The following is an 18287-nucleotide window of genomic DNA, read 5'->3' as shown; positions in this document are numbered from 1 at the left end:
AATATTGGCTTAACGGCCTGGGAGCATCACTTGTGAAACCTACAATTTATTCTGCGTGGATCTTTTGGTGCCAAATTATACAGAGTTTATATGTCAACGTCTGTACAACTTAATCTTATATCTCTATTAACGTAAAGTGCACAGTATGTTAGATCTTGAACATATGTCAAGCATGATTAGGTGTTTCCTTTGTTATCTGTTTAAATATGATGGAATCTCAGAGAAATGAAGTAACTTTCTCAAAGTCCCTTACCCAGTAAGCTGGTGGGTCTGGGATTTCTGTGGAGTGTATTAGCCAGGTTGTAAAATCCAAGCTCTTTCTGCTATACCACATCCTTTTCTATTCCCCCACCCCATCCAAGCACAAAGGAAAACATTGACACTCAGATTAAAAAGAGATATAAAAGATAGGCATACTTCAATTTCAAAAAATACCATTTTAAAGGCATCCACAGGCAATGAATTGAAATTGAAAATGATATATGCAATTTGCTACCCCTTTCCATCCCACTGAAGAATATGGTAAACTCCAGTGGCACTCATAGGAAAATAGGTTGCTTGTAATATGACTATCCCTTGAAAAATGAAAATAAATATAATTCTGAGCTAATTCTCCATTTTAGGCAAAATGAGCTAACAGTAACAGAAGCCTAGGTCTTTTATACTTTCTTGAAAGGTCCATTAAAGTAATGAAGACAATAGACTTTTGAGGAAAATGAAGAAAAAAATCAATACTAAATAGAAACATAATGAATATTTATTTCTTTTGCTCATATACCTCTCTTGGCTTTATAATCCGCATACTTTTCTCAACGTTAAGTCCATGAAGTTGAAGCTGTGATTCAATAACATACTGGAAAAGAAGGATGATTTATTAAATCAAGTCCAATGCACAGAAGTACATTGAAATAACTCCAAAAAGAGATAATAAAATAATAATAAAAGCATATCATTGTATTAAATGTAAAGTCAAGGTTAAAAGGCACTGAACAGAACACACCAGAAGAGAATAGCTTAATATAATTTATATGCAGAAATCTGAACATCCCTTGAAGCACTATATTTTAGAAATGGATGGACGCATAAGGATCATCTAGACTTTAGGGAGTTCCAAGAGACTTACAGACGATTTTAAATCACCTGACTTAAGTCAAAACTGGAGTTTACAGAATAACCATAGTGAGTGGTGTGGACTTGGTACACTTGAGCTAGCTCATAGGAAAATTAAGCTAGTAATAAAAGGAAAGGACATTTTAAAATTAAGCTAGTAATAAAAGGAAAGGACATCAGAAAGTTCCCTTCACTGAGACTATAAGATATGAATGGGAACAGGAAATTATAGGGACCCTGAATTTTTTCTCAATATTAGGGTTTTGATCCTTTTTAGTAAAGTAATGGCTAGTAAAGTAATGGCTATTAATTTAGACATAATCGAATGACTTAAACTTACAAGATGTGAGTCAGAATAGTTAACAATGATAATAGAAAGACAGAAATCAATTTTCTCTCTAACACTAAAAATGAAACACACAATATGCTTTTATCCATGTCTATCTGGAACAAGCAAATTTCTTAAAGAAGCAAGATTTAATGAACCAGAAGAAGTACCTTTAATCTTTAATTAATGGTTTTTTCAATAATGAATCACCAATAACTACGCTAACATGCTAGAGACAAATAAAAGTTTTCTCCCTATTTTATGTAGCTAAAGGATTTAGCACTGGGGTATGTATTGATTTGATTTCGTAAAATAAAACAGCAACAAGAATTAATAAAATATTTATAACTGCACTTGATTTAAACCAGCGGTTCGCTCAATGTTTTTAAAAAGACTAATAAATCAATGTTCCTATTCAATCCTTTCCTCCCCGAACACATGTTTTACTTGAACAAAAGAAATGAAGCTACAATCTATATTTTTAAAATGCCTAATCAGAAGCATTTGACAGATCTTTTTGTTGTAAGGTTACTTGAAAAAGACTAGAGAATATACTATTCAACACAGTAAATGGTACACTCCTCTAGGAAGAGTCGAAAAAATAGAAATATAATTTGTTTTTTTTTAAATTTTTTATTGGTGTTCAATTTACTAACATACAGAATAACCCCCAGTGCCCGTCACCCATTCACTCCCACCCCCCGCCCTCCTCCCCTTCTACCACCCCTAGTTCGTTTCCCAGAGTTAGCAGTTTTTACGTTCTGTCTCCCTTTCTGATATTTCCCACACATTTCTTCTCCCTTCCCTTATATTCCCTTTCACTATTATTTATATTTCCCAAATGAATGAGAACATATAATGTTTGTCCTTCTCCGACTGACTTACTTCACTCAGCATAATACCCTCCAGTAGAAATATAATTTGAAGCATCCTTACATGATCTGAAGGGAAGGCTTTGGCTTCCAGAAGAATTTTATACCTTTCTGGTGTAGGCTTAAAAAAGGATAACTGCAATGAAATGGATTTATTGAGAAAAGCATTAATGCGCAATTTAAAACGTTTGTTCATTTTATATCATACTCTCATTTTATAATCTCCAGCATTTTAAAGGCATGACTTAATTACACATCTAGATGTCTGTCAAGGTTTCCTTTTCTAATTAATTAGCCTTATTTCTAATGAACTATAAAATAGAAGAAGGTATTGGCTCCTTACATTTATCAATGGCAAAGCAAATTTGGAAGACAACATAGAATGAGATAAAAACAAATTCTCAAACTTCCCTTAAATTTTAATTGAAAAATTATCTCCCCAATGACTTTAATGGTAATTGCTCTATTATAAGACTGAAATATGTTCTATATGAATCTTATTTATATTGATTTATCTTAGGCTGCCGATTTGGTTTCTAGTACATCGTATTGCCACTGTCTCATTACTCTGTGTGATTTTATTTTGGGTCCACCTGGAAGTGCCCCAGCCCTAAAATGAAACATTTGACATTTCTAGAAGCACCAGGGAGAAGCAGTTCATTTGTTCAGGGGAGCCCTCTCCCTGCCTCTGACCCCCCCACCCTTTACCTGGTGAATACACCTTGACTGACAATAGCAACAAAGAAAGGATGGCTACTGTGGACTCAGTGTTGATCACTGCTCAGGGTGCTAAAGTAATTTTCGCACATTATTATATTCCACCCTTGTACATACCTAGCAGGTAGGTATGCTTGTCCTCACTTTCACAAGGGAGAAAATGAAGATTTAGACATCACCGAAACCTTGTCCGAAGTTAGACATTAAGTAACTTAGCCAGAAATCAAACCCTGAAGTGTCTGAACTTAAAACTATGCTATTTACCATCATGTTCAATATACTCTGTGAACATGTTCCTTTAGGGGTATTTAACAGTCTTTTCATTTTTCTTAACATAAAATATCGGTATATTCATTATGTGCTTTGGTCATGTAGACATGTTTCTAAAAACTCACTTAAAAATGAAATAAAACTTTTTCAAAGCATCAAGCAATTACCACAGACACCATATTCCAAATCAAGAATATATTTGACATTTTAAGGTATATAATATATATATATATATATATATACACACACACACACACACACAGGAAGTAGGAAGTACTTTAAATATAGTAACTCATTTAAGATACTTAGATGCCTTTTCTCTAATTTAGTTCTATGTTCTAATTCGTTTTTAACCTACTCCCCAAAAATTAGTCTGTAAAAGCATAACTGATCCATAATCCCACCCTGCTAACGTCCAGCATACTGGAAAATTATCTTTCTGAAAAGCTCAGTGTTTGCTAGCATTTGTACATCATTGTTTTGTATGCTTGCAAGCAGTTTTGCTTTTAACCCACTGAGACTTTTATTCCTTATGTTCTGAGATAAGAACTGTTCATTATTCTAAAGCTCTTTGCAAGAGTCAACTCTCCCATGATTATGAAGAAGCCTTTCTATCATAGTCCAGCATTTCCTGGTAAAAATGAAAATAACCTCACAACATATTTTTAAATAAGTAAACCACCAGATGCTCATGAATTAAAGATAGAAAAATGTCAGATTCTACAAATGAGTGTACACTAAACATTGGTGGGAAAGGATACTTACCAGTAGAAGATGTAAATTAACAGTCAAACCATTCATTAGGGCTATTTCTTTCTCATTGGCTCCTGCGAAGTAAACATATCATAATTTAGGTTTTTCTATTAGGGCTGAAGTTACTTGGAAAAACAGAGTAGGGAGGCTTCGTTCCTTCATCCCTAATGCTTTTAGAGATAAGGACATATTTGATGTGTCATCACAAAGAAATGGAAGTTTTCCCACTTGACTCATTTTATCAGCGATACCTGGACTCAGATGCACATAGCTAAAATTATACTTGCTTTTTGATATAGTAAATAACAGCTACAAAATAATGAAGCATTTGCTTTTTCCTGTAAACTAAAAATTATTTATCCTATTATCAGATAGTTTGCCGAATTCCCACAGAGTACATTTTTGTGGTAAACAGGACCATCACATTTTTAAAACTGGTTGTTTCTAACGTCCAATTAAAACGTACTTTTAACAAAAGAGAGCTAGTTTGCCAAACATACTTCACTGTTATTACAGTGAGATATATAATAGTTTATAAGACAAAAGAGCTGGAAAGCCAAACACAAAAACCTAAATAGCTCTGGGATTTATTCACACACACTGAGATACAAGATAATTAATACAGATAGGTATTATCTGATGGAGAACACATGCAAAATTAAGATATCCACTACACAGTCATAATCTGATCTAATTCTTAGTAATGAGGGCTTGAGCACTTAGAAATAGACCGAGACAAAGCATACATTGGGTACTTAAGAACCCAGAGTATAATAACAACAATAATACTTTCATATTTTTAGTTCTTACAATGCCTCTTAAAAGCAATTAGGCCTGTATAATAGGAAAATCTCCTAACTATCACTGATCAAAATGGGTTTTGGGCCTTTGTTTGTAAAGCTGTATGAAGTGTTAAGAGAAAATGTATAATACAAATCCTATATTTCATATCCAAAGAGGTGCTTCTGTTATAGTTCCATGTTACAAGAGACAGCAAGTAAAATAACTAATTTACAGATAGATTTCAGGATAAGTTCACTCGAGGGGAGGCCACTAGAGATAAGTGTGTAATTTAGGATTTTATATTTCATCACAGTCATCTAGTCGAGAAAAACATCGTGTTGCATTTAACAGATGGATTTCTCCATTTGATGTGCAATGTTGGTAAACAGTTGGTTAGAGGATGTATCTCTGGTCTTTGTAAGGTGGACAGTGTCTGAAGTCACGGGACAGTGAGACCAATGTCATTCTACATTTCGAGCACCAAAAAAATTTGTCAAAGACTTACGAGATAGATATGAATATGATAACCTTATGTTGCATACAGTGGCATATGTCTTCTCCGACAATATGAAAATCTTCTGGAAATATGTAAAAGAAATACTGCCAGTTTTCTATATTTGTTTCTTTGCATTATGCTATGAATTTTTACTGTTATTTCTAAAACAAAATATTATCTGAGATATCTAATCTAATACTATGCTTAACTCCCTGTTAGCTATTTACATGCATCTTTTCTGAGAACCACGTATTTCCAAAAATATTTTAGGAGGGAAAGTGAAAGGAGAAAAGGAAGGAAAGTAATTTCATAAAGAGAGCAGAATTCATAGAGAGGCATTTGAAAGAACGTAATGAGAAGAAAAAAGAATTCATACGTTTGTTGCCACAGAACAAAAAGCAAAGAAATTGGTAAGGCCGGAAGGGAAGGAGACTTTCTAATGAAGGTTAGACTTCTTATTTTAGCTTAGCAATTGTATTCTGATTAAAATAATTGTAGATTCCTTGAGAATTTTAGTTCTCCGAACAATATAGTGTTCATTTTGGATCACCTAAAATTTTTCTTACATAGAAGGCAATGAACCAGTTATGTTAGGCTCAATTAATGTAGACATGCACTTGACCCTGTGCTACCTACTTTCTCACCTTCAGTAGCATATTCACACTTGGATCAATTCTTGGTAAATAACCCTTCACTGACTTGAATAATTTATCTGCCACCATGCACAAAAATTATCTCATCTTAGAACACTCCAAATTCAACCAAGCACATCATGAAATGCTTTCCTCACCTGCTACTGAACTTTCTGAAGGAGACGGTCAGTCTATTTAATGTGTGTTCATGTGTACACAGGTATATCTGAGAATGATGTAAATATTAAAGTTTCAGAACATTAACAGAATTGTTTATTTCATCTATAACTACTTCAGGCACTAAAGAATCAAGGGTTCCTAACACTAAAGCACCACAAATCAGTCTGATTTTTAGCATATTTTTAAAGAAAAATATACTCATCTGACCTATCTCTTTTGGTTCAAATTGCATTTCTGAAACCAATACCTGTTCTTCTAAGATATTTCTATATCATCAGCATTCCATAAGAAAATTTAAAAAATAATTAAGTAAACTGAAATTCTTTCGAGTTGCTTTCCTTTGTTTTTTTTTTTCTTCTAAGAGTTTTTTATTTGTTTTTCTTTTTTCTTTTTTTTTTTTTAATTACTGTTGAAACATCAAGAACTACAAGTATGCAGGCAAAAGTTTTTAAAAACTTCCTGAAAGCAGGCAGCCTGGGTGGCTCAGTGGTTTAGTGCTGCCTTCAGCCCAGGGTCTGACCCTGGAGACCTGGGATCGAGTCCCACGTTGGGCTCCCTGCATGGAACCTGCTTCTCCCTCTGCCTATGTCTGTGCCTCTCTCTCTCTCTCTCTCTCGCTCTCAAATAAATAAAATCTTAAAAAAAAAAAAAAAAAACTTCCTGAAAGTTTATCAGGATTTGAAAGAATCTTTACTTTTGAAGATCATCTACAACTCACTGCAATAAATGTCAAGATTTGAATCACTTCATCCAAGATGAGTATGAGCCAGGGTTCTCATCTGAAGAAGAGTGTGTGCATTCCTGCTTGTTTTATTTTATTTACTGAACATAATTTTTTGCTTTACCAGTAGATGTAACCTAGTTAAATGCAAGCACTGCTTTCTTACCTCAATGCCTGGCAAGTTAACATTTATTGAGTCCTTATTATGTTCTAGTACTTCTAAATGTGTGACTTGCATTTTTTCACATATTCTTCACAGTAAGCAATAAAATTTTACTTTAATTGTCCATATTTATCAATGAGGAAACTAACATCCAAAGAGATGAACTAACTCACCTAAAGTCTCATAGATAGGAATTAAGACAAAATCTTAACCTTCTCTTAGAAAAAAGAAGAAGAAGAAGAAGAAGAAGAAGAAGAAGAAGAAGAAGAAGAAGAAGAAGAAGAGGAAGAAGAAGAAAGAAGAAGAAGAAGAAGAAGAAGAAGAAGAAGAAGAAGAAGAAGAAGAAGAAGAAGAAGAAGGAGATTAAAATCTTTGTTACAGATTACATTGGGAAACTGTCTACATTATCCACTCCCTGTAAATCAAATATAGGAAGCCCATGTTCATTACCAACATTCCTCTGCATCTTTCTGATTTTAATTTAATTTCAAATATTTTGCCAAGAGAAGATGACAGGGCCCCAAGCTGCTGAGTGTTTAATAAGAGGATTTGTGATGGATCTCCTAACTGCCATCCATGTTCTGTATAATTAATTAAGCAGATGCAAATGTTACTGTAGATTTGCAGTCAGGCTAAGTCTGAGAACTTTTCACTCTGTCTCTCAAGTAGTACATTCCTATGGCCTCCAGAGGTGGCTAGTGCATGCTTGAGGATTCCTAACTGGAGACAGCTTCTAGGGATTATTACTTCTTGGAGGGCCAACCACAAGTTTCATAAAGCAAATTTATGTCCACATTACAACATTTTATAAGCTGAAATGCATGTATCCAGCCCTATGCGATTTTTACATACCCAGGGAGAAGTAGGCTTAATAATAATACTAATAATATTCTTCAGCAATTCTATTTCTAGCATCTTGATAATGACATTAATTATCAGAGAAAGTTATTCCACATTTTGCAGAATTGTTGGCTCTATATAAAATGTTTTATTAACAGTTTTTCTTCTCATCTGAAATTGAAATTCTTTTCAGTGTCTATGAAAAAATACAGTTGCTCATTGTCTCCTCCTCCTCCTCCTAACCACTCTATCAATTTGTACACAAAATAATTTTTATTATCCTTCTGTTACTTCTTTTTTTGGGAAATTTTATGGGGGAAATAAAGGCTGTGGTTTTAAGAACCTGGAAGATTCAATCATTTCCCCAAATATACATGTGTCTGTTTATGACACAGTAGGTAGCTTGCAAGTAGCAAAAATAAATTTGACTTCTGTTGCTTTTTACTGTACTTACCACGTAATTATTTTAATTATTTCATGATCTATGCAGCATCTACTTCCAAGGAAGATTTAAGGTTTCTTGGGTTACAAAGTGAGGAAGAATGATAAAAAATAACAATAGGGTACAATGTATACAGATGGGAAACAAATAAAAACTGTTACAAGTTTTTGCTACTTCCAATTCAATCAAATTTCCTCAGAATTTCCTAGGGACCCAGGTAAAAAGGGAACCTGCGTGGGATTTGCAACAAACATACACACAAACAAACATAAACACAAATATATGTAAAAACACTTTCTAAAATAATCTATTCCTAATAAAACAAACAGAAATATTATTCATTTTTTAACTTGACCTAAGAACCTAATTTCTCTAATATACACAATTTTTAAAAATGAAGAAATTTGGAGGATAATAGTTACTGGAATTTTTCTTAAAGAGTACCAAGTTTTTAAAATAGTTTCTGATACACTTTTGTAGACGCTGTCAATTCACATCCTTTGTCAACAAAAAATAGCAGAAATATTTCTCCTGATAAAATATGAATTATAAAGAACAAAACAGGCATTTAATAAAATCACAAACTAAAAATCCCCTTCATTCACTGACAATATTTCAAATGAAATATTACAATGTATTTATCATAAATGGCTTGAGATTCTGGAAAGACTATCATCTACCTACCTTAAATAAATTATTTATTACATATGCATATTGTTACTTATGATATATATAATAAACAAAATGTATATTGTTTCTTGGGCTTCATTTCCACAAGTGACTGTACTCATTTCAATGAGTAATTGTTATCTTTTATATCCCATATCATCAGGATCAAAAGTTTGTAATTTCATTAATACAGTATTCAGTACAAACCCACAAAAAACAATGAAGTTTACCCACTCCATGTGTGATAACTTTGTATGGTATTTCAAAGACACAGAAAAATCCCAAAAGCTAGAGTAGATAAATATATATATATATTTTTATTTTTTTACTAAATTCATTCCTTTTACTTCTCTAAATAAATCTGACTAGTAGGTTTTTCTTTTTTTCATTTTCCTTAGTAGTTATAATGAGAGATGTCTCATTTGAAATTTCAGTAATTGTTGTGATGTATTTGCCAGGCAAACAAAATACTTGCATATTTAATAAGTTGTGATAGAGCTATAAACTTTTAAATGGTCAAAGGAAATATTTTTGCAGGGTTTATTGGCTTCATAAATATATCTCACAAAATAATATCACCTTCCCACTTCCCTGGCCTGTATATAAACATCCTAACTCCTCTTTTAGAGGATGATAAATATTAAGCACAAAATAACAGGATTAGAATGCAGTTTATGTTCTGAAAGCAAACCTAGTAAAGAAAAGAACAACCCACAGCTAAGGAAAACATACATGCTCAGGTCAAATTAATCCAGGATGTCTTCAGGTTTTTGACTTATATGTTAGACATTTGAATGAATATAATTGGCTCCTAAAAATGAACACAAATGGAAGCATTATCAAACAGCTATTTAACACACTTTTAAATACAACTGAGGATGCTTCAGCTGGTAGCTTCCTCCAACAGAACGCACACTGCTTAGGTAATGCTGACACCTGATCAAGTGCTCCATGTTCCCAAGAGCCTGACTGGGCTGGTGGGAGATGGTAGGTTTTTGTCTTTATCGGCCCTGGCTGTCCAATATTCTGGGCCTGGGTCCCAGCCTCAGGCATTCAGAGTTGTGCAGATTCACCCTGGAGCTCCTTGGGAGGGTCTGGATTCAGACCTGCACATTCAGCCTGGCTTCACGTGCTGCCCTGCAAAAAATGTGCTTCCAGGCTGCCAAGTGCTTGCTCCTCTCTTTAGCAATGGTGCTATTTCTGGTCTGTAGAGATTTTTGTATTATTTTATTATTATTATTTTGTTATCTTTAGTGTTCCTATATGTTTGTTAATCTAATGTTTTTCCTATTATCTCTCTGTGTTTGAAACAGAAGGGATCACTTTCAGTATGTACTTAAATCTGTTATTTTAAATGAGAAGTCAATATTCTGATCCTGTAATATAACCTCATAAAACAAACTTATATGGTATAATGATTACTCAGTATTAGCTAGCAAGAAGTGGAACTTGCTTTTGCTTCCAATCCTTCTATTTTCTTCTTTCTATTCTTCTTTTCCTTTCTATTCTTTCTGAATAGGTAACACATCCATACAGTTCGTAAACTAAAAATAAATTTTCCTTAAAAGTCTAGTAATTTGGGTTGTATCACACATGAGTGTTTTTCACTGTGCACGTCATGAGGCTTGTTGCAAAGTGACCCTGCTGAGCCATTGTACTGGGAAAACTCATACTTTAGGTTATCCAAATATCAGAGAGAAGACTTTTATAGTTTCCTGCATAAGTTAGAACAGAGTAGATAAACACTTATTTAATTCTTTTGTTCTCCCTAAGAAATATATTATAGACTAAAGTGTGTCCTGGTTGTCCTAACTCCCAATGTGACTATATTTGGAGAGAGTCTATAGAAGGTAATAAAGGTTAAATGAAATCATAAGGTGAGGTCTTTATCTAATAGGACTAATGTCCTTCTAAGAAGAGAGACATCAGAGTTCTCTTTGACTCTGAGTATGCACAGAGAAAAGGCCAGGTGGACACTCAACCCAGGAAGAGAGTCCATCCAGAAAACAACACTTGGATCTTGGACTTCTGGCCTCCATCCAGAACTGTGAGAAAACATCCATTGTTGAAGTCACCCAGACTGTGGTATTCTGTTATGACAGCCTAAGCAGACTAATATAGTTTTCATATCCTCCCTTGAGAGCCTTCTTCTCCCTTCTCCAGAGACTCACCAGGTTGTCTGGGGAGAAGGATTCACCTGGCAGCATGGAATGGGCAAAGGGACCTGGCATTCTAACTAATTTTTATTTTATTCATTTATTATCTTTTTAAAATATTTTATTTCTTCATTTGAGCAAGAGAGAGTAAGAGAGAGACAGCATGAATGAGGGGAGGAGTAGAGGGAAAGGGAGAAGCAAACTCCCCTCTGAGAAGGGAGCCCAAAGCAGGGCTCAGTCCTGAGACTTCAAGATTCTGACCTGAGCAAAAGGTGGGTGCTCAACCAACTGAGCCACCCAGGTGCCCCCTAACTGAATTTTAAACAGACTTTCAACACATCTCTTTTTATTCCTATTTTACTCCCACTTGTAGAGACGCTTATTGTAATTCCCAAATTTTTGAAGGATACATGGTGTAAAGCAGGTGGCTTTCCATTTTTTGCCATTGGGAGATTAAGATTTGGTTTGTGCTTTTTAAAAAGATTTTATTATTATTATTTTTAACAAAGACAGTTACCACTTGTCCACTTGCTAGTCAATTCCCAAAATATTGCTATCATCTCTTTCACTATTCTATTTCTTCTTTGAGATTCACGTTTTTTTTTTTTAATTTTTATTTTTTAAATTCCACTAAGTGTTGTTTAGTGAGAATTCAGAAAAAAAGAATACTTAAATGCTTGTGTTCTGGCCTCCATCATTAACTTGAAATCACTTCCCCTTTGAAGCACTAATCCCAAAGGTCGGTTGGTTGGTTTTGTATTTCTTTGTGTTATATGGTTATGTGTCTATATTAATATAATTTTTTTTTGGTATCCTCCTGTAATGGGAGTCCCTTAAGGATACCCCATGGGATACAGATGGTGAAGATTTTTACTCAATATTTTACTTCCTCACCACAAGTCTTGACAGATACACAGCAGAGGTTCAATAATCATTTCTGAATAAACAAGGTAGTCCTCAGGTTTTTAAGTTTGTTAATTGGTATAATTCTTTCTGGATGTAAGTCCTACTGTCCTCACTGTAATTCCACTTTCTCCCAGCTCATACTGATTTTTGTCTTCTGATCACTGACAAAGACGCAATTGGGACGAAGCAATAAAGATATTTTTAGACTTGCCTATAAAGGGATGAGATTTGAAAAGGCATTATTAAACTTGGGATCTCCCTAAATCCTCTAAATATTTCCAAGTAACACCACTCCAGTTGCTTAAATATCATTATTTTTATTTTTCAATTCCCTAAATATCATTAAAGATTTCAAGGAATGCTCAACATTCAACCCGATTAAATATTTTTTTCAAAATGTTAACACATTTGCCATCTACAACTATCTTGAGTACTACCCAGAGTACATAACTCACTTTAGGAAACACATTATAAAACAACCATATTATTTCCAACAATTCTTGGCTTAATTTTAAATTAGTCACAGTGGATTAAATTGAAATGAGCCAAAACCTGATTGGTGTTTTAGGCTTTTAGCATGTAAAGGTTAATGTTTATTTTATCATATAATGAAGTGTTAGAAAATTCATTCATTCATTCATTCATTCATTCATTCATTTAGGTAGATTTTTATGAAATTAGCTTAATTATAAATAAATTCAATGCATGTGCTTTTTAATGGGGAGTAAATATTAGTCTTAAAACATACATGGAAACATAATTAAATATTATATATTTTATTTATTTATTTTATTATTTTATTAAATATTATTTATTTTATTTTTGTACCAAATACCCAATTATGCTCTCTATAGCCTTCAAGTCTCAATTAATGGTATGCTCACTCTTCACTGTTATGGGTTAAAATAGAAAACCAGGATGTTCTTCAATAAGACTTTAGACTTTATAATCTACTTTTATATCTAAATGATAATGCCTTCATGATTCTTTTGGGAAAAATCCATTTTGTACTTACCTACAATGTCATTCATTAGGCCTAAAATAGTCTCATCTCCTGTAATCCAAGGACGTTTTCCTACTTCATGACCATAGACTCCCCTGAAATTGAAAAGGGACATAAACACTATTAGGTTTGTGTGTGTATCTGTGTGTGTGTAAATTTTCATGTATCAGCATTAGCAACTGGACATTTTTAAATGAGTTTTGTAATATTTTAGTAATTTCATTGAAGTGAGAGAGCTAGGTTCTTATCTCACAGAGTCAAAGGATGAATCTTGAGGACAAAGAAGAGTGAGTTTAAAGTGAGAGAAATTTATGAAGCAGGGATACAGAAAAAGCCCTCAGGAGTGAGAAGGGTCCCAACGGGGTTACCACTGAGGGCTTTGGGGGTTGGTCTTTTGGAAGAAACTTAAATCTTTTTGACTTCTCTATTGGCAGCACCATTGATCAAGGACTAGTGATAACATCTTTAATACCTTACTTGTTTTTAGGGTTTGGTTATTTTCTGTTGACCAGAGGAGACTGTCATAAATAAAATTTCCCCCTTGGACACCTAGGGCCCATCTAGAGTGTTTCCTTATCTCTGGCTTCCTTACACTTCTGCATTTGGGGGATTTCTGTGAGCCTGATCACATAGCCCTTTCTCCTTCCTACCTGTGCCTGTCCCTTACTCATTCCTCCCCGTGGAATAGTAACCCTAACTGCCCTTAGGGAATGGTATGATAATCTGTCTGGCAGCTTCCTGCTAAAATGGGTCAGTGGGCTTTGTGGCAGTTAGAATCTATCCAGAGGTCAGTCCAAGGCCGCACGATATCCCTCCGGGGGTCATGATGAACAGCAAATGGTGCATGCATCAGCACATGCAAAAGGATAAATATAAAACAAGTATTAGGCCGAAAATTATGAACATATCCCTTAGATAAGATCCCCAATGACCAATTCTGTCAAATAGATCAGTGGATATCCGGATCCTATTTGATCAAAAATGTCCCCTATTAATTGGGACACCTTGTGGGAGTTAACTGTAACGTTAAAACAGCACGTGTGAGGAAACTCCTCACACCCTAAATGGAATAGCAATAATAGTCAATAGTGGTACAGTTCGTGAGATGTCCTTCTCTGACTTCACTTAATTCTTGGTTGAATGTATCTAGTGCCTGGGAAGTCTCATTTAGAGTCCTGCTCAGCAACCATACCGTTTAGCTTATTTTATGTTGCAGTCCTATCATAAGTCTTGGATGTCCCATAGTGAGGCCCTTTTTTACCAGGAGGTCTGTTGTATGCTTGGCTAAAGCCTTTGTTTGCAATTTTACCTCAGTGGAGGTGGCTTCTAGAATAAATATTGAATTTGGGACAAACTGGATTAGTCAGGGCTAGAATAGGGGACCACAGAATCAGACTCACAGAAATCCCCAAAATGCTGAGGTATAAGGAAACTAGAGATAAAGGAACAAGCCAGACCACCCTGCCCTAGGTGTGGGCAGGGAGGGCGTCTTTTTTATGACAGTAATCTGTGACCAACAAAGAATAATCAGACCCCAAAGAAGTGAGCCATTAAAGATGTTATCAATAGTCCTTACTCAATGGTGGTATCAATAGATAATGTTAAAAGGATTTGGGTTCCCTGATTAGGTTCTCAATAAAAGACCAACACTACAAGCCCTCAGTAGCAACCCTGTCAGGACCCCTCTCACTCCTGAGAGCTTTCTCTGTATATTTATTTAATAAACTTCTATCCCTTTACTTACTCTCCTGTGTCCGGGAGATTCATTCTTCGACTCTGTGAGACAAGGACCAAGCTCTCCCGTATCAATATGACTAAGAGATAAAACCATCAAGAAGCCCTCTTTGTGGGATGCCTGGATGGTTCAGTAGTTGAGCATCTGCCTTTGGCTCAAAGGGTGACCCCGGGGTCCCGGGATCAAGTCCCACATAGGGCTCCTAGCATGGAGCCTGCTTCTCCCTCTGCCTGTGTCTCTGCCTCTCTCTCTCTCTCTCTCTCTCTCTCTCTCATGAATAAATAAATAAAATCTTAAAGAAGCCTTCTTTGTTTGAGGTCCAGCCTTAACAATATCCTAAATATAAGGAATCACTCACAAGTGGGAGAAAACTTGTCTCAAGAGATAAAGGCATCCCTAAGTGCATCATCCCATTCAATTATAAAGAAGTGTGGCCATCCATTCTCCTTAAGTCCATAGTCAACCCCATACAGTGGGGTATGCTGTGGCTTTAAAGGAACAATTTTGTCATCCAGCCATGCAGAATTGGTCAAGGTGCTAGTTGAGGAATTAATCCCATTTTCTAGTTGTTTGTTTACACATGAGCTATTGTGGCAATTTCTCTGAAGTTGATCTCAGGTCTAGCTTAGGCAAACAACATTTAAAGACAATCAGAACTAGAATTAAACATCTGCAAAGGTGTGTTATTGAGACAATTTTTCTTCCTAAAATCACCCATATTTTATTTTTTTTAAGATTTTATTTATTTATTCATGAGACACAGAGAGGCAGAGACATAGGTAGAGGGAGAAGCAGGCTCCATTCAAGGAGCCCGATGAGGGAATCCAGGGTCACGCCCTGAGCCAAAGGCAGACGCTCAACTGCTGAGCCACCCAGGCGTCCCAAATCATGTGTATTTCATTTTATTTTTTTAAGATTGAACAAATAAATAAATAAATATTTATTTATTCATGAGAGACACAGAGAGAGACACAGAGACACAGGCAGAGGAAAAAGCAGGCTCCTTGAAGGGGGCCTGACATGGGACTCGATCCCGGGTCTCCAGGATCAGGCCCTGGACTGAAGGCAGTGCCAAACCACTGAGCCACCCAGGCTGCCCTCAAATCACCTGTATTTTAAATCCAAATAGCCAACTCAAGACTAATTTGTTTGCAAAAACAATCCAATTTTGACAAACGTGGCCTAATTATTTACATAAGCTCAGCAAGAATAATGATTATCATATAGACCTTTTAAAATCTGCTTTGCTGGAACTTTTTATAAAGAATCTCTAGGTTGAACTTTTAGTAGCCTCTCCACACCAAGCCAAGTACTTGCCATCAGATGAGCCTGTAATACCTGTAGATGTGGGCAGATTTCTCTTGATGAAGTCCGTAATATACCTTGAGGTTCCTGCACTTGCCAGGAAGTGACATTCTTTACTCATCTAGTAAGCTGCTGGGAACTCTGTAAGCAAGGTATCAGACCACCATTTCCAAGGGGCTTTATGGCTCCAAGTTTCATAAAGTTAACCTTCGTTAACTCTGCTCATATCTGAGTCTATGCATGTCTCTCACATATGACATTATAGTCAAAGTCTTGGTAAAATAACCAATGTTTCCAATGGTGTCTTGTTTCAAGGAGAACAGATTCTTTCTTTTAGATTTTATTTATTTTTTAGCGAGAGAAGCCTTCTCACTAAAGCGAGGGAGGGAGCACAAGCAGAGGGAACTGCAGGCGAAGGAGAGGGCTGAGCAAGGAGCCCGACATGGGACTGGATCCCAGGGTCCCGGGATCATGACCAGAGGTGAAGGCAGATGCTTAACCAACTGAGCCACTCAAGTGCCCAGGAAAATAGATTCTTATTGAGCTTATGCAAATGACTATGATTGCCATGGAAGGAAGAACACTTACTAAGACCTTTTGAAATTCAGAGGGTCAGGTAGAGAGAAAAGTTAAATGCTCAGTTTGTTCACAAATGAATACTTTATCACATCTCTGTAAGTCACGGATACCTTAAGAGAAAGTTTCCTGAATCTGAGAGAGCAAACATTAGAGAACCAGCAGAGTTTCAAACGAGAGTCACAAAACTATAAAATGAGTCTTTTTAGTTCAATTAATCCCACAGTGCTATGCTGGTTTAATTTGACTGCAACTTGAGTTTAGGAAGTTCTTACCCATTTCAGTTTTGATCTTAAAGATCTCAAAAATGTGTATTTGTCCTAAAGTCCTTTTTATGAACCTCCTTGAAGATGAAACTCATTTTGCAAGACAATAAGAACAATTATAAGTGACAAAAAACTCAGAAATGGACATTTCTGTTAATGACCAGATGAGATGACAATTTACAATATAGCTGACAAGGAAATCAGGTTATTTCTGTGGCACGTAACACTTCAATGATCAAAATATCAAGTGATGACATTGTATTAAAACATATTGAAACTTCAGGAATTGCATATCATCTAGAATAGTTAGAGCATTTACAAAAATGTAAGTTATCATTTAACAGTGCCTCCAGAGTAACTTAACATATCAAATAAAAAGACCTAATGAGTCATTTACAATTTAAATCTTGAGAAGTTTGTTAAAACCTTAGAAAGTTTTAAACACTTGCCTAGATAGAATTACAGATCTTTACAAAACTTAACCTATTTAACCAAAGTGACAATAAGAGATTCCAAAGGCAAAAAGATAGGCTTACGTAGTTGTTGGCAAAATTTAGCTCCTTTAACACTGAGAAGTTTTAACTACGTGATCAAAGACCTGATAAAGACAAAACATAAAAACTAGTTCTCTGGGCAGACAACAGAGAAAGTGCCTTTGTTTACATTTTCTTATCAAGAGCAGACCAACAATCCAAAACAACTTGTCTTTTGAATAGAAAGAAAAGCATAATTCCAATCTTATATCCATGTACTTTGAAAATCCCTTAATTTAAACTTAGTCCATTCTGACCACATGTAAAATTCCTTTCCAAAGATTTCCCTACCACAAACCTTCTGCAGCTGAGTAAGGGACAAATGGGGCTAGGAGAGAAATAGATATGGGGCTATGGGATCACGCTCACAGAAATCCCCAAAATACTGAGGTGTAAGGAAACCAGAGATAAGAGAACAAACCAGACCACACCCCACTGCCCTAGGTGTAGGCGGGGAAGGTGTCCTTTTGATGACAGCCATCTGTGACCAACAAAGAATAACCAGACCCTAAAAAGAAGTAAGCCATTAAAGATTTGAGTAAGGACTGGCGATAACATTAAGACATCACAAGAATGATAAGGCCACAAGCTCCCTGGTCAGTTCTAAATAAGACTGTTGGTGGAGGCCCACATTGGCAACCCTATTAGGACCCTCACGCTCCTGAGAGACTTTTCTGTATTCTCACTTAATAAAACGCCGTCGTTTTATTCACTCTATTTCGTCCACAAGATTCATTCTTTGACTCCATGAGACAAGAACCTGGCTCTCCTGCTTCACAGCTTTCCTTTACATTAAGCTGCTGCTGATCCAAGCTATCTCTCCAAACAACC

General features: G+C 35.5%; 1 protein-coding gene across 2 annotated transcripts in view; it reads right to left on the bottom strand.

Annotated features, from left to right (window-relative positions):
• The window catches only part of KYNU (kynureninase), a 128844-nt gene that overhangs the window by 60686 nt on the left and 49871 nt on the right, over positions 1 to 18287 (bottom strand). For both annotated transcript variants that reach the window (XM_072789064.1, XM_072789065.1), the window contains exons 4-7: positions 13054 to 13136; positions 4063 to 4124; positions 2375 to 2446; positions 779 to 853 (exon numbers count right to left, since the gene is read on the bottom strand). In XM_072789064.1, coding sequence (XP_072645165.1) covers positions 779 to 853; positions 2375 to 2446; positions 4063 to 4124; positions 13054 to 13136 — 292 coding nt within the window. The remainder of the gene's footprint in view (positions 1 to 778; positions 854 to 2374; positions 2447 to 4062; positions 4125 to 13053; positions 13137 to 18287) is intronic.

Source organism: Canis lupus, chromosome 20 (genome assembly GCF_048164855.1).
Source record: "Canis lupus baileyi chromosome 20, mCanLup2.hap1, whole genome shotgun sequence".
Classification (NCBI taxonomy): Eukaryota; Metazoa; Chordata; class Mammalia; order Carnivora; family Canidae; genus Canis; species Canis lupus.
The sequence above is the reverse complement of the archived record's forward strand: the minus strand, read 5'-3'. Positions and strand labels throughout refer to the sequence as shown.